The sequence below is a fragment of the Castor canadensis genome, chromosome 5, assembly GCF_047511655.1.
Source record: "Castor canadensis chromosome 5, mCasCan1.hap1v2, whole genome shotgun sequence".
Taxonomy (NCBI): domain Eukaryota; kingdom Metazoa; phylum Chordata; class Mammalia; order Rodentia; family Castoridae; genus Castor; species Castor canadensis.
In genome coordinates, this window is record NC_133390.1 from 168,368,251 (window position 1) to 168,391,580 (window position 23,330).

General features: G+C 39.7%; 1 protein-coding gene across 2 annotated transcripts in view; it reads right to left on the reverse strand.

The window, feature by feature from the left end:
- Ncoa5 (nuclear receptor coactivator 5) overlaps positions 1–23,320 on the reverse strand; it is a 31,852-nt gene extending 8,532 nt beyond the window's left edge. For both annotated transcript variants that reach the window (XM_020168057.2, XM_020168058.2), the window contains exons 1-3: positions 23,163–23,320; positions 9,692–9,758; positions 417–740 (exon numbers count right to left, since the gene is read on the reverse strand). In XM_020168057.2, the coding sequence (XP_020023646.1) occupies positions 417–740; positions 9,692–9,729 (362 nt within the window). In that variant the 5' untranslated portion in view covers positions 9,730–9,758; positions 23,163–23,320. The remainder of the gene's footprint in view (positions 1–416; positions 741–9,691; positions 9,759–23,162) is intronic.
- Positions 23,321–23,330: the final 10 nt, after the last annotated feature.

Below are 23,330 nucleotides of genomic sequence, written 5' to 3' on the forward strand. Positions count from 1 at the left end.
ATTTTCTGTGACTTTTGAAAGAACGCTAACCATTCGCATGAGTGGTACCTCACTGTAGGTTTCATATACACTGCCCTGATGACTAACAACGCTCAGCGTCTTTCCCGCTATTTACTGGCTATTTGTGAATCTCTCTGTGTTTGGTACTGGCAACTCAATTTGTACTCTGCTTCTGTTTTCATTTGTAAAATGTTGTCTTTCAAAGGCCAAAGAGAGACGCAGGTACAGTCACTAAGCATAACTCATCAATCATTCACACATTCAGGAAAATTTATTGAGTGTCACACTTGGTACTTGACAGACACTGGAAAACAAGGCTGATAAACTCACTGATTGCCCTTACAGTGTTTTCACTTAGTTCAGCCACACACACAAGGCTGCTAACAAATAAGCAAGCAGGACGGCTGTTTACATACCTGTACATGGGGTCCCGAGAATCCCTCATGTCTCTGTATCGATCATACATGGGGTCCCGGTGATCTCGAAAATCTCTAGAGTCTCTTAGGTCACGAAAGTCTCTAAGATCCCTCATGTCCCGAGCATCGCGCATACTTCTGCTGTCTCTGTGATCCCGAATGTCCCTGCTGTCTCTGTGCTCCCGCAAGTCTCGGGGATCTCGAATGTCTCTATCCCGGGCATCCCGGCCATTTCTGCCATCCCTGGGCTCTCTTCTTGGACTTCCTCGAATTGGAGATCGATCACGTCTTGTATCTCGACTGTCTCCAAAGCCATATGGATCCCTGTGGAAGGCAGCAAGATTCTAAGACAACGAAACTGAAAGTAGTCAACCCTTCAGCTCTTTATAAGAGAAAGCCCCACCCTCCAAGTATTTTTCTATAAAACATGGCACTCAGACATTGAGAACATGACTAACACTTTAAGAAAAGTTACTCATCTGGTCAGCAAATAAGGTCTAGAAGGCTCCAGAATCGCAAAAGAATATGACATTAAAGGAAGAATGCATGACCACAAGCCAAAGGTTTTGAATGTGGTAAGAGTACTAATCAGGCTTCAGGGAGTAATTCAGTATCCCTTATACAGGCTAAACTATCATCTCAATTTCAACAAGTTTTCAAAGTGAAAGTGCCTTTCCCTTCAAGTCTATTTTCTCTCACCAGACTTTGTCTGAAGTGGAAGTCACACAGTAAGGCCCAAGGCTCATGAAGGAAAAAAGAGCAAATGGCACAATCATACAAAGCGATCAAGAGTAATTCTTTGAAAACCACTTAAAAATATCTAGCAGGATAATCAAATTGAGGAAATAAGAAAGCAAGTATAATACACAGTAAAGGATCAAGAACAATTAGTTCCTGTCTTAAAAAGCTATTGAGCTGCGGTTTATAGAGAATCTGGTTCCTTTCTGCCCAAGCTTTTGTTTTGTTTTTTAAACAGTGTTTGAAGTCAGAGAGATGCTTGCCCTGCTCTGACTCAATGTTTTTCATGAGACCTTTCAGCCCACTAGAAACTTATCCTAAAACATTTAAAGTTAAAACTGTCCTATTTCAACTCAATCAGTCTCATTCCCAACTCTTTCACTTGTGCCAAAAATCATCTCGAGTTACCAAGTTTAAGTCTTTGAAAGTTAGCTTTGATTCCTTTTTCCCATTAAGTCACTTGAGTCCTGTTCATTTTTTTCTTCAAATTTCCTTTAGATTTGTAAGTCCAATTCAAGTCCAATCTCTATGCTGGCACCAATAAGAATTACCAAAAAACAGTATCAAACAAAAACCAATCTTCTGGATTCCAATTCATTCAACACATATCAAACTAACCATCCTGTTACCAATTTCAGTGTGGCTTTCCTACCCCTGGGAACCCTTTTTAACAAACCCAGCCCCTTTCTATTATCCCCTTCCAGTTTCCTGGTTCAACGTCCTCAATTCTACTTAGGCTGTTCTTATGACTTCATTATTTTTCACTATTTTTCCTAAATTAACCCAAGAACCATCCAATCCTCACAGGTAAGTACATGTCCCATGTCTTCCAGGCAACCTTCCCAACCCTTTCTAGTAAGGCTGATCTCTCTCTGCTTAACTCCCAGAGCATTCCTATCTCTATTACTCATCTTGATGTGATATATATCTTTGTACAATGCCTTATGTCTGACCCACTTAAAGGATTACCTCCTCCATAAAACCTGCCCTGAACTCTTGATCTTCTTCAACAGGCTCCTCCTTCCATCCTTACTACTTCAGCAAATGGCACATCTTACTCAGTTGCTCAAGCCAGGAAACTGTATGTCATCCTTCAAGCCCCATTTGCTTTTCCAAATTCTGTTAATTTTTTCCTCTGAAATTGGTGTCAGTTCTGCTTACTTTATCTCCATTGGTAAGGGCAATCCAAAGCAAGAACCTTCTAAAGTAGCCTTCCCATTCTTGTCTCTTTTCTAATTTTCCTCTGGAAAGGTCACTTTAAAATGATCATTTAAATACATAAAACCCTTCACCGATTTCCCACAGTATTTAGAATTCAATCCAAAATCTCTACCAAGGCTGGGAAGGTCCTGCATGTTCTTGGTTCCTATCTCCAACTAGCCCAATTCTTCTGGGTTCCTTTACTTGAGCAGCAGAAACAGATCAACACTTTTCCCAGGTCTCAGCATAGAAATATCTTTTACTCCCTAATTCTGTTAGTTTAAAAGTATACCTTCTGCCCCTAAATTTTCAAGCATTTTTTTTCTTTATTTTTTGTGGCGCTGGGGATTGAACCTATGGACCTGTGCATGCTGAACAGGTACTTTACCACTGAGCTACATCCCCAGCTCCCTAAGTACTTTGTAATTATTTTTGTCATTTATCACAAATTGACATTATATATTTAATGTCGATCTGCTTTACTAGATTGTAAGCTCTAGAAGGACTATTTCTACACTATATACCTACTACACAGAACTATACCTGACACACAGCAGATGCTCTATAAATATGCTGAATGGAACTCGCTCCTGTACATACTTCTATTACTGCACTTACCAAACTGTCCCTGAAATTAAGTCACGCGCTGTATAAAGTTTTAGTCAACAACATAGGTTCCATAATATTGTATTACATAGTTATGTTACGGCCATCTTAGTTTGTATACCTTATGATGTTCACACAACAGCAAAATCACCTACCACCACATTTCTCAGAACATACCCCCTTCATTAAGCAGTGCACAACTGTACTTGTTTACATGGTTTCCCCACCAGTGAGCTCTCTTGAAGGCTTTGAAATTTTAGGTCACAACACAGTTTAGTAAATGTTAATGAATGACTTATTCTACTAAATTGTATACCACTCAAAAGCAGCACTATGTTATGTTTTGTTTATACTTCTGTCATTTACCATGATTATACAGACTAAGCAGTCATCACAATGCCATCAAGCTTGGTGGAAAACACAGTTTCACTTCATCCTCACAGGTACAGAAAAACAATTTAAATGCCAATTTCACTTCTACAAAAAGTTCTTGTTTCACAATTTATGAGGTGGAGATCTTGTTATGTTGTCCAGGCTTGTCTTGCATTCCTGGGTCCAAGTGGTCCTTCTGTCTCAACCTCCTGAGTAGCTGGGACTATAGGCACACACTTTTGTCATATATTTTAAGGTACACTAGTACTCTTGATTTGTGGGGCCAAACATATGGTAGATGAGGGAATTTAAATGAAGACAGCTAGCCATTAGTTATCAGATCAAGCACTGACTAACAAAGATAATTTCAGTTTTCCCTACTGTGTCAAATAATCCTCCTAACATATGTAACATCTGATGGAGTGTACAATATGGGTAAACATTCAGTAACCAATAGAAAGTGACAACTTCAAAGTATTTTTGGATTATTAACGAATGGCAGATAAACATGCCTTGGGAAGTGGTTAGAAGTAGTCACTGGAAGTAGGATCAGATTTCAAGTGTTCTTGGCAATCAGGACCAAAATATCATGAACCCAACAGACCACAGGCCACATATACAAAGCCTTCAGCCAGTGGAAATTCAGGTAAGAACACCAAGTCACAATATGCTACTCACAGCCTTAGGACAATTATAAATGTCATATTAGGTTCTCATTTGTATTATCATTTGTTGTGTGTGTGTGGTACTGGGGACTGAGCCCAGGGCCACACACAGGGTAGGCAAGTGCTCTACCACTGAGCTACTCTCACAACCCCATGGTTCTCATTCTTTTGAATTCATTGAAAAAAAATCTTACTTACCTGTCAGAGTCTATCCCTGTAGATTGACTATCCCTGTTTTCACAAAGTCTGGGTCCATGCTTCCAGTATGATGCAGCAAGCCCCTCCCATACCCTCAAAGTAGCCAAAGTCCATGTGTGACAAAACTACTAATTCTCTCTGAACTGCTTTCTGGGTAAAAATGTAAAAAAACCACGATATTCACAAGTGGAAAGAACCAAAGGAGTAGTGGAAATAGGGATAGAAAAGATAATTCTCTAAAATGCAAAAACAAAGCATTTTTCCTTTCTCCAAAAGATGAGCACTATGGCAGGTTTCCTTCTTCTGGAGACAAAAACAAAGCAAAAAACCCTTTAGGGTCACTTTAGGACCCGAAGAAATAACTCCTCAGAATAAGACTCCTGTGCTGACCCTACCATCTCTTCAAATAAGAACACAGTTAACAAAAAGGTGGAAGAGTGCTCAGGATTCTGAGTGCCAAGAGGACAAAGCCTCCTGCATGAGAAGTGTGACCTCAGATGATAAGCGGGTTCTAAGTGGGTTTCTGGAGTGTAATAAAGGATTCACAGTATCATCTCCTGACACCAGAGGTGCTTCACTAAGGGAAACCAGAGCAGCATACTCTCATGTACCAAGTCACTAGAGGCTAAAAAGAAACTGAACAGTAGTTAAATAAATTTCAGCAGTAGAGTCCATAACCTGAAGCAGGTGGCAAGCACAGCTAAAATTCTTCTGTGAGTTCCTATTGCTCAGCAAGGGGAAAAGAGGCAAATGCTCTTCACTTTGAGAGAAATACAGTCATATCATTAGGAAACATTTTAGAGGTAAGGGAGGGGCAGATGAAGAGAAAAACCATGGCTCAGATAACAGTAATGTGCTTCTTTTGCTGGGGACTAAAGAAACATGTGGAGCACTAGGCCTTTGAGAGCCTATAGACTGAGGACAGACAGCCGGTCATCTTAGAAGATGGTGGTGGTCCTTGAGCTGCCCTGCAGCAAGACTAAAACCACAGATCCGGGATGATGTTCTTTGGCCTTGGCTGTATAGGTCAGGGAGAAATGTCCCCATCTTTTTCTTTTTTTTTCTGAAGAGGTCAGCATTTTCTTTCTTCCTTTCTATTCACTGCAATATTTTCCTTTGGAAGGCCAGCCTTCTTCTGACACTGAGAAAAATCATTCATCAACTCTTCAAGCTTCTGTCACAGATACTATTCACAAACGTTATCTAAATGGCTGGCTGCTGTGTGATGTTGAACCCCCACCACGATGGCTCCATGCTGACAGAAATAGAGGTAAAAGAGTTGTGCAGGATTCTGCTATTAGATGCATATAGGATATGGGGTACAGTGAGATTCACACCTCACAGATCCAAATTTTCTAAGTAACCATACTTTTCCCAAGCACAAATGTGACTTTTCTGGTGGAAGAGATGGCATTTGCTGAGAACTGCTGATTCTTCTTCAAATGTTAGAGTAGAAGTAATCATAGCCTGGGACCTTGGCTGTCTCGCACCCAAGGGGCAAACAGTTACAATGAAGGAATTAAAGCCCTGGTGGACAAATATAAGGCACGTCAGGTCATACAGCAAACTTGTCCATAGCCAGGTTATTTCTGATGAGCCAATCCCCACTGACTTTCATCAAAGACATACAAACCGTGGTTAACATCCTTCACAGTATTTGGGTGAAATCCCCTGCAGAACTTTTGATGTAGACAAGTACATTATATTTATTCTTGTCTAGGTCATAAAGGAAAGTTTAGGAAATATATTCTTACTTATAATACTTGAAAGCCAAATCTGCATGGGGATATGCTCCAAGACTTAGTTTGTTATACTGAAGATGACAACTGAGAATGTCTAGGTATAATCAGAATAATTCATTTAATGAAGATTCATCATTATTAGGATGATTCTAATGCCTATATCAGTGTTAAGACAACTTGTATGGCAACCACTTAAAGAAGTCCAATGAAATGGCCCAAGGGTAATGTGATCCAGATTAGGGATCCCTCACGCAGAGTTGTGTGTCTGGCTGAGCCAATACTGTCAGAATTATACCTTTGACAGCTGGAGTCATTAGGGCGGCACATTACTAAACACAGAACAAAGCCAGCAGAACAGTGGTTTATGGAGACATTTGAAGAGGTGATAATCCTGAGAAAACTCCCAAAGATACCTAGGTGTTTTGACACTCAAGGTTAAAATCCAGCAAAACAAAGTGTTAGGAAGGTCTTGCCAGCATGCTTAAAAACATTTTTTTTTTTTTGTGGCAGTGGGGTTGGAACTCTGGGCCCCACACTTGCTAGGCTCGCTAGGCAGGTACTCTACCACTGAGCCATTCCACCAGCCCACAGGTTTTTTTGTTTTTTGTTTAATTAAAAGCTGGAAGCACTGAGGCATAAAGGCACAGTTTAAGAAAGTATCTGTTATAGGCACAACATTTTCAGTTTGTTTTTCTCCTTGTGAACAATGCACTGCCTATGGCTGGGGGCATGTAGAATCCTTGGGGCTGCCAAATGAAGGCAGCGGATTGTTGTCAACATACTGGCACATTTGGAATCACCTCAAGGCACTGATTGGAAACATGACCCAAAGAGAGAGATACCCAATATCCACCCCCAGAGAAATTAGTCCCTTCCAGGTTAACCACTCACCCATTTTGCCTATTTTTTGCATTTTACTTGTGTTTTACTAGTATATCTTAAGAGATAATGTATGAATATAATAATGACCAAAATGTTACTATTTATTTTGAATATGATGTTTGTTTTTTTTTTTTCCTGGTACTAGGGATTGAACTCACGCATACTAGGCACTCTGCCACTTAAACTACGCCTCCAGCCCTTTTGTTTTTAAAATAGGGCCTCACTAACTTTTCTGTGGCTGACATCAAACGTGTGATCCTCTTGCCTCTGCCTCTTAAGTAGCTGGGATTACAGGCGTGTACCACCACACTGAGACTGCTTTTTTGCTTATTTTTTGTAGTACTACAGTTTGAACTCAGGGCTTTGCACTTACTAGGCAGGTGCTCTAATGCTTAATCCATACCTGGATTTTGTTGTTGTTGTTGTTTTTGAAAGTAACAATCTAGGACTCCTTGCTTGGAACAATTTTTACTAAATGTGACTATCCTTCCCTGAAGCAACAGACATGAATGATCGTCTGGAACGTCATCATGTTAAATGACATACTGATGAGTCCAATCAGACGAGTGTTACCAAAAGGGAAAACTGTTAATCAATTCTGTTAGCCTAGCCAACCTTCCTACTGACTGCTAACAAAGCAGGAAGCCACTGCCCTATCCAAATTCAAACGACTTCATTTTATAACTTAGTTCTGAGGAAGGTGACATTATTTTAAAGAGGTAAAAAGGTGACTTTATATTTATGTGGTAAGGAGCTCATTTGAAAAGACCCTCTCCAATGTTCTTTATATGTTTGTTTGCTTATGGAAAGGCTACTGTTAAGAAAGAAATAAAGCTATTTCTTCCCTTACAGATGAAATTATGAAATTGCATTTTAGGCTGGGAAGAAATTAGTCTCTTTAATTTAATGCCCTGGCAATGGCATATTGGATTCCAACCAGGGGAGTTGATAATTTTCCCAAAACTGCAATGTTTGTTCAGTAACTACAATCAACCAGAAGTGTTGGAAGCATCTGGTTAAATATCATTATTGGATATAAAATACCCTTGCAATCTATAACAGAATCAAGAAGTACTTTATTTTGAATGTGTGTGTGCATGTCTTCAAAAACAAAGATAACATTAATCAGAGATTACAGGAATCATGGGAATAATAGAGAGGGGGGAAGATTTTACTAGGAGTCATTGTCTTTTTAGTTACAAATTCCATACTTCTGCTAAGCCTCCTTGTTGAGAAAAATACACATTGGAGCTCTTTGGAAATCAGACACACATCATGTTGCCTTTCAATCATTTGGCAACCACAGCTTCCAATAGCAGCCCCATATTTCTGATGCAAACTCTTAGCTACCCCTTTACATGTTTATTGGGACAGTGAGGAATACAGATGGGACTGTCCCAAATGTGCAGCACAGTTAGATGCAGCCTAATGGAAGTAGACATTATATGAACTGCTCTCCAGGCTACCCACAAATCATCTAGCACAGTATTCACCTACAAGCTGCAGGCATTCTTTGTGGCATTAAAGAGGGCAGACAGAATACCAATGTATATTTCCACCTTTGCAGTGAAACCAAGGATGGCCAGGGCATCCACCTGACAGCTGGAGTGCAACTGTAGTTGTGGTGTTGGATTCAACTTCTCTGCATGGGTAGAATGAACACGCAATCCAACTAAAATCAGCAGCATTACCTTGCCCCTAGGATCTGCATGAACTCTGCAGAGCATATACATATAGTCTATTGCCAGCAGCTAGAAAAATACCTCTCTTCATATCCAGGTAGGATATGTAGCATTCAGCAGTCATTTTTTCCTAGAAGTAGATGTTTTTATCCAAAATCAGGACAGCTATATGCTATGTGTAATTACCCATTTACATAGGTCTATACCCAAGTCCTGTGAAGTTACCAGTACAGAACAAGATTCATTGTGCTTGGCAGGGTTCAGATCACTATAGGAAATGTAGTTTACTGTGGGATGTAGTTTCTGAGGAAAAGTGGCATTTTACCTAGGGGTAAAGGCAAAGAAAGTCCACACTGAATATCCAGTGAGTCTTGAAGAGATACCAGATATGAAATATATGCCTATCTGCATTTCACACACAACTGCACACACTGCATCCCCTTGTGTGCTGTTATGGGACCACAAAGTTTGGATTTAACATACTTATTTTTTGTACAAACAGTAACATGAGTAAAGTTCTTTCTTGGGAAAAGGAATTAATTTAATTTATATCTTTAGGGCACACATCGGCACTATCTATTTTGTATATATTGGAAAGAATATATTGGGAAAATGGTCCCAATTTCCAAGAAAGCTAAGAAAAAGGGAGACTTTTGAGAGATGGAGTGTTTTGCCCTTTTTATTTCCCCTCAAACAGGTAACCCAAGCATGTGAGAAAACAAGGTATCTGCAGCACAGGCACAGAAGCAATCTCTCAAGCAGCTCTTTCCAATAAACCCGGGTTAACATCTGGACCGGCAGCCATTTGGAATGAAGAGTCGAATCTCTGCTGCCTGCTGCAATGCAGCGTGGCACATACCAGCGACCCTGGGGCACTCCTCCTGCTTTGGAGGCTCCCATTGACATGTGAGCTGGGGAAAGACAGAGGTTTCTCCTCTTCCAACTGCCTGCAACTCATGTTGCAAGCTGAACTTGCTGGGTTTGCCACCGAAAACACACAGCTTCCTCTGCATCTCCTGATGTATGTTTAATAAAAGCAGCAAGGCCCTTCACACAGGTTCATGTTCTTATTGTTTGCTTGAGCGTTTCTGAATTGTTGGGGGAAGAAAAGACCCTTGATGTATGAAGTTGGGCTTAACTCCCCATAGCCCAACTCTCCCAAGGTAACTCACTGCTTCAGGGTACTTTACCTTCGTGTGGGGCTGGGTCTTGATGGAGCCGTATTCATATTTCTTCTTTCCGCTGCCTTATTAATATCTGAAAAGAATAATCAACCCATCTGTTCAATGCTACGGAATAAAAACAAGATCATCAGCACATTTTAAATGAAAGCAACAGCAAAAAAAAAACCCTACAATGACAACCAGATGGTGTAAGAAAATTCATTCCACAGAGACACACTGTCACTTAAGCAGTTTTTATTATTAAGGTAAGACGTTACATTGTCATGGCTTGGTAGGTAAAGAATGTCCCTCAGTTTTCTAGCTAACACATACTGATTATGTCAATGCTTTAATACCCTGCGCCAAGCCTTAAACCTAACACTGCCTCTCCAAAGGGAGGAAAAGGTTATTTTTTTTAAACTACTGGAGAGTTTAAAAAAAAGTTTTTTTAAAAAAAAAAATTCTATTTTATGTTACAAAGAATAGCTGGAATCCATCATCTTAAAACTCCTAGTATTTCACAAAGCAGGGCCTCCTTTTAGTGTGCCTTGTTGCATTCCTTTGAATATAATCTTCCAGAATGAAATGCAGGAAAGAAGAAAATCATGTTTTTTGTAATCCACGAATACGACCTGTTAACATCTACAGCTTTCATAGATAAGTACCTAAGAACAAGAACTAGCGTTTGGTACAGCAGGGTTATGTAATGAAATGCTCCTCATGACAAGTTTTCATTACAGAAGGCTGGCAGACACAACTAGCTAAGGGAATTTGTAGAATCTTGTAAGTTTATAGGAATGCCAATATATGCAGTTAACATCTGCTTTGCTAAAAAATAAAACGTATGTACTTTATAAAATGAAAGTGGTTAATAAAAGCCATGTTTCAAAACATGGTAAGGCTGGATTCCAGGATTCCAAGTAGCCTGTAATCCTAGCTACTGGGGGAAGCTGAGGTTGGGAGGATGGCAGTTCGAAGCCAGACTAGGCAAATAGTTTGTGAGATCCCCTCTCCAAAACAACCAGAGCAAAATGGAAGTGTGGCTCAAGCAGTAGAGTGACTGCTTTGCTAGCACAAAGGCCTGAGTTCAAACCCCAGTCCCACCCCCCCACCCAAAAAAGAGGTATTTAAAGAAATACACTAATCAATGCCCCAAAATTTTACATAACTAACAAATAAATAAATGCATTAAAACTTGCATACTTCAGATGAATGGAGAAACGAACTGTTTCCTACTGCAGTGTAGCTTTGCTCTTCTTGATCTGTATTAAGCAATTAATAGCATATCTAATGACTCAAATGCTATTAAACACACACATAATTAGGGTGCTTTAAAGTAGTAATTATGTATTTAAAAAATCCCAAGCAGTTTCCTATCATGTTAAAGACCACAGCAATAGTAAGAAATTTAGAAGTCTGATACAGACTTCACCCTGCTATGTTGCCAACTTTTGAGTTCCTGTCTAAGTGAGAATGATCTACAATTTTATTTTAAATCAGAAGTCTCTTTATGCCTAAGATAAGGAAGGCTTTTACAAAATTGAAGGTAACATAAATCTAAATAGCCAGAGAAGTATATTCTAGCTAAATTGCTTCTCAAACCTTTCCAATTAGGCAGACACAGTATGTAAATCCCTCTACAAAGTAAAGGGGGAAAAAAATCAGGAAATATTTTCTATATGAGTTGGCCAGTAATATCTGACCATAGCCTTGGTACTGCACATGGTGCTTTTATAATGTACAACTTTCTTAAAAGTTCACAAATGTCCAAATTACTATATAATGGCAAGCCTTGTGTAATTGTGAAGAATACCAATTCAGTTTGGAAGGGCTTACTTGTACCACTTTCTAATATAGGATAGCCATGAGTCAGAGAGAAATGTAATGTCTTTGATTGTCTAAGTATTTTTCAAAGTATCACTGGAAAACTGTGGGTTTATGTGTATAAAGAATTCTTTTAAATAATTGTATCATCAGCAGGATTCCATATTTTACTAAATGGTCTGGTGAATAAAAAAAAAAGTTCCTCTAAACATTGACTAGACATTTGGGTTAAGAATACAGAATATATAGTATTCCTGGTTTTTTTTTTTTAGACAGGGTCTTAATGTATCCCAGGCTGGCTTTGAACAGGCAATCCCGTCTCAGTCTTCCAAGTGTTAGGATTATAGATATGTGTCACCATGCCTAGCTCCACATGGTACTACTTTCATTGATAAGTGTATATTAATGCTACAACTTGACTTCTGCATATGAAAAGGAGCATTACACTGTATCTAGATCTGTGAGCACTTACATATAGGACTTACGAGACCAAAGTGGTCATATATTATATACCTCTGAGGCAAAACTGATTCCAGATACAATGAAAGAAATAAATATTTACTTTCAAGTTGGTAAAGTTTTTTTTTTTTTGCAATTACTTAAAAGGATATTTAAAAAACATTCAAGACCATATATGTAAGTCATTTTTATTATAATTTACTTCCTAGCATCTATTTCCATACAGTAGTCCAAAACAATTATATATGTGAACAGTATGGGTTATGTTTCTTCTGGAAAAAAAAAAAAAAGAACTTTTGACCTCTCTGTCTCTCTCTTCCTCTCTTGCAGTGGTGGGGACTGAAGCCAGGGTCTTGCACATGCACCATACCAATGAGCTACATCCCTAATGCAAACTACTTTAGAATTTAGCACACTTTTAATGTGGTTATGTAATGTATTTGACTTTTCACCTTCATTTAAGTGCTTCTTAAACTTCCATCTTGGCTGAGATTTGGAGAAAAAGAGACCTAGAAATTTTTAGTAAGAATTTTTTCTCTATCCTGGAGGACCGAAGGTAGGGGGGTTTTCAGTGACAGTTGTGAAAATGCAACCACCACCATTACCACCAACCTCCATACACAAAAAATCCTAACCCAAACACACACAGAACTTTTGGAAAACCTTTGAGTTCCTGTCAATTGCAGGTAGGAAGTTCATTTAAACAAGTCTTTCTTTGAAAATGCAAATGTTTTTACTGGTAAAAGGACTTTTGAACTAATTAATTGGATTATTTTCTTCTTAAATCCTTAGAGCTATATAATCAACATCAAGGAAATAGAAATGTAAATGTAAAGGAAAAGGGGAAAAAGGTGGAAAGACAATTTGGAGGTCTTTTTGTACATTTGATGGAGAACTAAGACTGAAGAGACACTAATCAACAAGAAGGCAGTGGCAACTGGGGAGACTTTCCAAGGAAAGGTGGAATGCCTGCTATGAACAGAAAAAGGGAACTTTCCATTTCTGCTACACTTTATCCTAGTCAACTGCCTCTAAGACCCAAAGTCAGTCTCTCAGTGTTTTTTCCATGTTAGCATGGGAGGTATATACTTTAATAATTATATTGGCAATCTGTCATTTAAAATCATCACAATCACCACAAGATCCAAAACCTTGGCCTGAATAGCTATAATTGCCAAGTGATCTTCTGAAAACTTTAAGTAAAAAGCACTTTTCAGTTAAGAACTTTTAAGTCAAGAAAAATAACACCAACTCAATGGATTTACATGAAAGGAAAAAACTGGGAGTATAATGTAGAAAACATGGTATTACATAGAAGTGGCAGAGCCATTTTAAACCATACAAAAAAAGGGCAAAGAACACCCAAAGAATGACACAATATACCTAATCTACAATTTTATTTTAGATTAACATGCCAGATAGGGCTCACACAATGGTCCTTGAGTAGCGCTGCAAATATAAATGCATGTTTATTCATGGCACCATGAACTGCTTTGCTCTAGTTATTATTTATTTATTTTTGGTGGTACTGGGGTTTGAACGCAAGACCGTGTGCTTGCTAGACAGGAACTCTACTGCTTGAGACATGCTCCCTCTCCCCCTCAGCCCCAGCCCTCTGCTCTACTCAATTTTTTAACTATACCATCATAACAACTCTTTTCATCTTAAAACCAAATTTTATACTAAACAGGCTATAGCAACAGAGAACAATGAGGATGAGAAATAAGAGCAGTTATGAACCACAATGCTTAAGTGACAGTACTACCACTGACTGCTGAAAAAACCCAGAAGCCTATACAATTCAATAACTGTTTACAAATGAAATAAAACTCCCCAAAAGGCATAACTGAAAACTAACACTCAGGAGTAACTAAATTGGAATTATATGAAGACAAAAATAATGCCACATGGAAAATCATACTGACAAGACAGCAGATATTACACATTAAATTCACTGAATTTGGAAGGAAAATGACAGGACTTCTCATTTAAACTATATTTATGAAGATGACTTTGATGACATACTGTAACATTAGGGATATTGTAATGAGTTATACTGTTAGAAGTCTGGGATAAGAAAATGCTGTTTCCGGTTTCTAAATCAGCCCTTTAAACTAGAGCACTCTGAATACCATATATTCCCTCATCTTTGATTATCTTCTTCATTCCCTAATTAAAATAATTACTATATCTTTAACTGTATTAGCATAACATTTCTGGGAACAGGGCTGTAGCAAACAGTAACTGATTATTTACAAAATCCTTACTCTGTTCTCAGGTTTATACTAAGTACATTATGTGCACTATTTCTTCCAATCCTTTTATAACTCTTAAGAGTTAAGTATTATTATGGCTTCTACTGTTGCAAATGAGGGAAAGTGAGGGTTAAGTAAACTGACTTGTCTGAGGCCACACTATTATCAGAAGGCAAAGACAGGCCCCAGACCCAAGTCTAACACCAATATTTAAACATGATGTTATACTGCCTCCAACAGGGAGCGGAAAGACATGGTTTCTTCCTGATCAAATTCTGATGAACCTGGAAAAGGCCCAGTCTATGTGCAACATTTTGAATGTTTAAATGTCTCACACTGAGTAAGTAGGACTGCTTATTTAATTACCACTCCAATTTCTATCATCTCAGAGTACAATGTTTCTGGGTTTTGCTACTGACATTCTATTCACTTCAACTCTTGAGACAAATTTTTTCTTTCCTTTTCTTAGAGAGGATCTTGCTATGTGGCCCAGGTTGGCCTTTAACTGGAAATCTTTCTGCCTCAGCCTCCCAAGTACTGGGATTATAGATGTATACCACCATGCTCTGAAAATTCTTTTTTAACCAGTACTAAGGTTTGAACTCAGGGCCTACACCTTGATGTACTCTACCAATTCTTTTTTGTGATGGGGTTTTTTCAAGATAGGGTCCCTCACAAACTATTTGCCTAAGCTAGCTTCGAACTGTGATCCTCCTGATGTCTGCCTTCTCAGTAGCTAGGAATGATTACAGGCTGAAAATTCTTTATTAACATTAACTTGCTGCCCTTTTCTGATTTTTTTTTTTTTGGCAATACTGGCGTTTGAACCCAGGACCTACACCTTGAGGTACTCCACCAGCTGTTTCTTGTGTTAGGTATCTTTGAGATAGGGTCTCCAGAACTATTTGCCAAGGGTGGCTTCGAACTGTGATCCTCCTAATCTCTGCTTCCTGAGTAGTTAGGATTACAGGCATGAGCCACAGCACCTGGCTCTTTCCAGACTCGTTTTTTTTTGTGTGTGTGTGTGTGTGTGTGTGTGTGTGTGTGTGTGTGTGGTGCTGGGGATTCAACCTAAGCCCTACTTGTGCAACCAGGCAAGTACTCTACCACTGAGCTGTACCCCAGCCCTTCATCATCATTGTCGTAGTATTTTTGGGGGGAATTCAACTTTTTATCTTATGACGAATTATAATCATGGGGTACATCATAATTTTTGACATATATATATATATATATGTGAAGTATATATATATATATATATATATATATATATATATATATATATATACATACACACACAAAATATGGAATAACCAAAATCTAAAGTTACCATTTATCACTTCAAATACTTGTCATTTATTCCTCCTAACTGCAACTTCTACATTGTGACTGTCATCTCCCCAATCCCCAGCCTGCAGTAACCACCATTTTACTCTCTGCTTCTATGAGCTTGTTTCAGATTCCACTTATAAGTCAGGACATGCAGTTTTTATTTTTCTGTGCCTGGCTTATTCCACTTAACAGAATGTCCCTTTTTCTTCTTTTAAGGAAAGAGCACTTGGCTAGGGATCAGCAAATCTGAGCTGTAGCTTTACTTTTGTCAAGTCATTTGATTTCTCTGAGCCTATACTTCTTTCTTGATAAAATGGATATTCTACCTATGTTAGCTATGTTGATTCAAGGAGAAAATTAGCTAAAAGAAAGCTCACTAATTGGGATTCACAAATGTTAAGCTAATCTAAACTAGTAAAATAATAGCAAACTACAATAATTTTAAAGTATAGATTTAGGGCTGTAGGCATGGCTCAAGCAGTACAGTGCAAAGCCCTGAGTTCAAACCTCAGTACTGGGAAAAAATCAGAAAAATACGTGTTTAAAATAGGTGAAATCTCAATTTAACTAACTGTACAAGAAGAAAACTTAGTTCTCCTTAGAAAACTAAGTTAACAAATTTGAAAAGGATGGGCTACAATTAGTACATTAAATACTTCATTGATTCACCCGTTGCCAAATGCCTACTATGTGTCACACACTGTACTAGGCCTCAGATATGTGGAATGACAAAGCTTATGTCCTTAGTTTAAAGCAGTTCATGTTTAATAAAGGAGAGAGGTACATGCACATGGATAATTACAATATAAAGTGGGTTTATGTTAAAAATAATAGAGGGCTAATTTTGTGTTTATATCTGGCAAGGGAGAGGAGCAGGGTGGAAAGGAGACTGAAAGAATGTGTGAACCGAGGGTGGGGGGAAATGGAGGAGGCAGGGAAGACCTAAAAGTAACATATAAATTGGAATTTGAGGGATGAGTAGTTTATTCGAAAAAGTCATCCCAGCAGATGCAAGGGTAAAGGAATGGTGCAAAGGATATAATAAACTAGAAATCTATGGTAAGTTTGAAGTTGGGAGTGTGGGGATAAGAGGAAGAAAACAGAAATGACAGATGAAGTGTTAGACTAAATCTACATTGCAAAAACAATTTGCTATAGAAAAGGAAGAAATGGTGGTAATGGGACATGTTAAAAGGCTACAAACTGGACTACCATAAATAAACACTTGGTGAAACTAAACTAATGAAGCTTTACTGTATATCTATTACCCTAAAAAGGTAGGAAAGAGTACTTAAACCTAAGCTACTCAAAATACTGATCAATATAGTAACGTTATTCAAGGACCATGGGTTTCACACTGAAGGGAACAGGCAGGAAATTATAAAAGAGCACCAATTTATCTTCAATAAAGAGATATAAAATGGTCTGACGGTCAAGAGTCAGTAATTAACAGCCACCAATCTATTACTTCAATGTACTGTTCAGGAAGAAAATATGCAACAAATCAAACTTCTCTTTGTTTTCTTAACATCTTTTAATTGTAGTAAAGAACACGTAACAAAAAATAACATTAAAAAAGCTTCTTAGCATTTTTTTTTTCTTTCAGCGCTGGGGATGGAACCCAGGGCCTCATGCATGCTGGACAAGTGGTCTACCACTGAGCTACAGCCCTGCCATCTTAACTATTTTTAAACGTACACTTCAGCAGTAACAAGCATTTCACACTGCTATGCAAGAGAGTTCCACAACTTTTCCATCTTATAAAACAGAAACTATATCCATTAAAAGATTTTCCATTCTTCCACATATATGTATAATTTCCATATATCTATAACTAGAAAGAAAGTTAAAAAATCAAATTCCCAGATCCAGTTTCAAACTTACAGAATCTGAGGACTCAGCCTAGGAATCTGTAGTTTAATAAATTTCTTAGGTGATTCTTGGCATATCTGGGAACTCTACTCTGTCATCTATTTATTTCTTTAGTTTATACATGGTAACATACAGTTAGGTCCTCCAAGTAGAAATTGCCTTAAACCCGTGTTCAAGGGGGAAATAATGCACAAACAGAATCTGCTACACAGGAAATGTCATGATAATCATTAAAATTTCTATATATAAGCCGGATGCCAGTGGCTCATTCCTGTAATCCCAGCTATTCAGGAGGTACGATCAAGGCTGGTACAAAGCCAGCCCAGGCAAGTAGTTTTCAAGACCATCTCTCGAAAAAACCGTCACAAAAAAGGGCTGGTGGAGTGGCTCAAAGTGTAGGCTCTGAGTTCAAACCCCAGCACCACAAAAAAAAAAAAAAAATTCTAAATCTATAATCCCTGAAAATAGTGTAAAAAAGTATAAGCACACTACTACCACCAAAGAAAATGGAATCATCAACCCACATTTCCAGAGTGCTAGTTCATAATAATCTGTGTTCCCCTTTCGCAGGAGCATGCAATCCACTACTTTAATTTCATCTAATCACTTAAAACATAACCTGAACTGCTAAACTTCTTCCAATTACCTAGTTATAAAAAGGCAGGAAAAATACTAACTATTGAGCCTGTTACTTTTTGATAGCATGTTATCCACTTCTTTGGCTAATGAAAGGCAAACTGTCAACTAAAGTTCTCTCTGAATTCTACAAACCATAGGTGAAGAATTGTTTCGCTCATGGGGAATAGAAGTCCTACCTCTTCTTGGAGGCATTTTGTATTCATACCTAATGGAACTTTGTGCAAAAAGAGAAAGGTGGCCGTACATGTACTTTCACATCCACACTACTAAAAGCAAAGTGGGGTAGATCTAAAGTTACTAAGCAGACCATGGGATCTTGGTACATATACTTTCTTTGTTCTGAAAAAAAGTGAAAACATTCAAAATACTGAAAAGTCTGTAACTATTCTAAACATTCCTATCATCTCTAGTTCAGACTGGCCAAAAAGTCAAGAGCTAACCAACTTCAAACTATGAAGTCCAAATTAAGATCTTGCAAAAAACAAACCCAACCATAATCCAGAATTGTATTAACAACCTGAGATATGACTAGATTAGTTCTAGAATCTGCTTCAACTTATTTCCAGTGAAAATTTATTTTTAAAAAGTACACTATCAGCTGGGCACTGGTGGCTCACAACTGTAATCCTAGCTACTTATGAGGCAGAGATCAGGAGGACTGCCGGATGAAGTCAGCCTGGGCAAATAGTTCTTGAGACCCTATCTTGAAAATACCCAATACAAAACTGGGCTGGTGGAATGCCTCAAGTGAAACAGTGCCTACTTAGCAAACATGAGGCCCTAAGTTCAAACCCCAGTGCTGCTAAATAAATAAATAAATAAAATAAAAATAAAAAGTACACTATCTGCAACTTCAATACATGTGTACACTTCCCCTTTGGTGGGAAAGGTGGATTCCCTGAACTGCACCTCCAGAGACTGGTCAGTTCAGAATCACTGTTTTGGTAACTGATACAGTTTTTTTGGCACCAGATTTTCTCCCTTTCTCTTTTTTCCCTTCCCCTCCCTCCCTCTTCTCTTTTTTTCTCCTTGTGCTGGGGATGGAATCCAGGGCCTTATGCATGCAGGCATGTGCTCTACCACTCACTTACATTCCCAGCCCAGGGATCAGATTTTGGCAAGGGCTGTCCCTAAGGTTAGTTTCCCAAAGTCTACAAGAGGGTTCAGTAATGCATTTATAATTGTTTTAAGTTTTTATTACAACTTCTTTCTTTTGGATATGAAAAATAATTGTGGAAGATTAAAAACAACTCTTGTATCATCTCTCACCGTAAATACTTGTTACTACTATCTCCGTCTCTAGTTGCATAATTAAGTGTACTCTAAGTCAAATTACTTATAATTCAAAATTCTCAATATTTTGCCCACTAGCTAAAGGACCAATCTAATATTCAGTAATTCAATCACTCCAGAGTCAAACCAGAGACTACCAGAGATATAAGACCTCAGTTCTCCAATGCAACTAAGCACAACTGACTCTAAAGTTGCCTGGTCTCTATAGATCCGCAGTGTTCTGTGCATGAAATAAACAAAGAGAAGAGTCCAGCGGCAAAGTTCTGACTCTTATGAGGGGATTTTTTTTTTAAATATAAAAGTAATTGGTCCATGGGCTGCAGGCATGGCTCAGGTGGCCCTAGTACAAACCCCAGTAGGAGGGGAAAAAGTAATTGGTTCAGCTGACCTATTAGTTCTTATTGTAGTGAAAGGATAAAGAACGAAAATGACCACCCTATAAATATTCATATGTGGTTGTAATAAAACCATTTCAAAAGCAGCAGGCTTGTTGGTATTATATATGTAGCTGTCAGTATACATCATATTTTCCTAATATGTTGCTGCTTTAGCCTTCCCTTACCCTTTCATTAATACATCTCATTAGTGAGAGTTAACACGAGTGTAATTTTCTTCTATTGGGCACTGTCCTTTCAACGCCTTGACAGTTTAACTCTGTTTAAGCAGAATAGTTTAGACAAAAGTGTATGATGTACACAGTACAAATGTTTTGGCACAAAAAATGATGACACTGAGCTTTAAAAGCACTTGTCTCAAAGATAATGGTAATCATTAATAAACCACAAGGTATAAAGAGGAAACAGTGTAGTAGACAAGAGTAATCAGTTTAGGGGACACTATTACCTCAAGATGTTCACGGATGGAGAGTGGGAGAAAGACATAATGAGATGCCTTGGATATCCACCTTGCATGTTTAGCATGTAAAAGTCTCTGAGAAGTTCTGGAGTAAGGAAGGACACTACTATACTTCACTATTTTCCAATTTTGCTTGACCACAAAATCTTTTATCTCCAACAGTATTATCTTGAATATGTTCTACTAAATATGTGATCTTGGGCAAGAAATCTAACCTCTTTGAGTTATTGCTTCTTTACAGGCAAAAAACATAGTAATAATAGTAATACCAGTCTAGCTATCCCACAAGATGATTGGCAGGAACAAATGAATTGGTATTTACTATCTGCACTGCTAGCCGTATGTTACCATTACAACTAAGATCAACATGAGTTTAGGAACAGAAATAACATTCTTCATGTGGGAAGGATTATAAACTCACGCCTATAATCCTAGCTACTCAGGAGGCGGAGATCGGGAGGATCATGGTTTGAAGCCAGCCTGGGCAAATAGTCTGCAAGATGCTATCTTTTGAAAAAAATCCATCACCAAAAGGGGCTGGTGGAGTGGCTCCAAGTGCAGGCCCTGAGTTAAAGCCCAAGTACCCCCTCCAGAGAGAGAGAGAGAGAGAGAGAGAGAGAGAGAGCGAGAAAACAATGTAAACCAAGGTAAGAAAGAACATTTGCCTTTTGGGGGGGCGGGTAATGGGGCTTGAACTCAGGGCTTACACCTTAAGCCACTCCATCAGCCCTTTTTTGTGATGGGTTTTTTCGAGATAGGGGCTCGCGAACTATTTGCCAAGGCTGGCTTTGAACCAGGATCCTCTTCATCTCTGCCTCCTGAGTAACTAGGATTACAGGTGGAGCCACTGGCACTCAGCAGGGTTTTCACTCTTTAAAGCACAATTAAATTCCAGTTCTCACAGCAGTAGCACACTTACAAAGGCACTGCCATCTGCAGGCCATAGACATGGCATGCTTGCAATGGTTATTTAAAATGAAGTTTCATATCAAATCTTTTCTCATGAGACTTATAAAGCCTTTCCAAAAGATGTTTATTTTTAGCTCTGAGCACTAGTAGGTGAGGTTCCATTTGCTGAAGTTTTGAAATGGGCTCCTGAGTAAAATCAAATTTCCCTTTCTTCTCTGCACAGGACTGCTGCTTAGAAATCTGAAGAAAAGTACCTTACTCATATGCAAGTTCTACATTGTGATCATACCAAGATAATCCATAAAGAATGTTTTTTTTTTTTTAAAACACAGCCTTTGGTGGTGGTGGTGGTGGTGGTGGTGTTGGGGGAGCTTGAATGGCCTGAGTTTTGAGTTCCCTTTATTGAATTAAATCTACTCTCACACTCATAAAAAACAAGATTATGAACAGACTATTAACTTACAAATAAGTTAACCTGTCAATGCCTCCTTTAAACATATCATGTTCACAGGCATGTAACATGGAGCAGCCTGCAGTAGGAAAAACTCACTGAGCCTTGCAATATGGTTTCTTTAGCATATTCTACAAAGAAAATCAGGTGTCTCTGTGTTTTAGGTTAAGGAGTATGAGTCAGAGGATCCAAAAAATATCAGAGGGTGACAGATGAGCTAAAGGAAAAGCAAAGAAAGCAGAATGCAGGAAGAAACTGATGATGACAAATAGCCCAGTGATCTCCACTCCCCACAATGCACAGCTTGGCCTATACTGGTTCCAAAAAGTTACACAAAGTTAGTTTTCACATTCAGACTGACTCATACAGAAAACATTAAATCTAGAGCTGTCAAAATCCAAAAAAGCTCCATCAGCGTTTGCAGAGCTATCTTTTAATGAGCTGTCAGGTGGCTACGACATCACCACGCTGTAAGAAAACAGAGGAGGCACACCGGGTGCATTTGAGTGGGCAGTTCTTCCCGTTCCCTGGGACTAACAATTCTAAGTCAATAACGACAACAGCTTACAACGAGAAAGCTTATGATATTAATTACCATGCCGGAAGATCCCGGGGCATTTCATGGGATTTGCTATGCCGCAGAGAAAAAATTCTGTGCACAGAAAGCCAGAAAGACAATTAACCCCGTATTCCTAGGGCAGCGTTTCCCAAAGTGTGGAACGCAGAATAACTTCAGGAGGAACAAGGACGCACTGTTTACTTTAATAGATAGGTATTTATTTATTTTTTTTATGAGCATCAGAAAAATAACTGGCTTTCCATTGTATGGTTTGTGATTGAAGTTTCCGCCTTCGACAAATGTATTTAAGAAAGAGAAAAAAAAAAGTCAGTTTAAAGTAAGTAAATAAATAAACAACACGTGGTAAAGAGTATAGATGGTACACGGACATCAAGGTGAACGCGAGGAACTAACATTGGGGAAACGCCGTGCTAGAAAAAGCCCCGGCCCGTTACCGAGGAGCGGAAAGTGCCCCGCGCGCGTCCGGACCCTGGAAAGCCGGCAGGTTCCGACACAGGTTTTCCCACCGGTTCTCAGCACCCGGGGTCCGCGGCTATCAAATGGGCGGGGTGTCACACAAGGAGGCGCCTAGAGGATGCGGTCAGGGGGCGACGCCAGGGTACAGAGCTCCGCCCGCCCCGAGAACGCCGCCGAGACGGCCAGGGTTCGAATCCCGACTGCGCCACCGCCTCGCAGAGGTCCCGCAGGACAGCGACCTCACCGATCCGAAAAGGGACGCAGGGTGTGTGGCCCTGCCCTAACGGAGAAGCCTCGGGGGCTCGCACCGACCGTTCACGCACGGACCGGCGGCCGCGGGAGCCGTGCCGCCGACCTCAGCCCAGTGCCGGCCGCCCGCGCTGGTCTGGGCCTGGGCCTGATGGGAGCCGGAGGCGGCCGCGCCCCGCACCGGGCATGCGCAGCCCCGCGCGCACCCGGGAAGGAGAGAGGCCGCGGCCGCGCGTCGAACGGCCCTCCCGCTTCATCCTCCCCTTAACTGCCTGCCCGTCAGTCCTACACCTCGGCGGACCGCCACCGCTTCCCGGCACTCACCGCTACCAGCGCGGCGGGCTCCCTTCCGCTCCTTCGCCTCAGGCCCGCCGCTGTCGCTTGCGCCTCAGCCCACCTGCCCGCCGTAGGACAAAGGCGCCACCAACCGACCGGCGCGGGCACGAGGCAATGGCGGCCGGGGCGGAGAGTGGAGGTGGGGGCAGAGGGCGC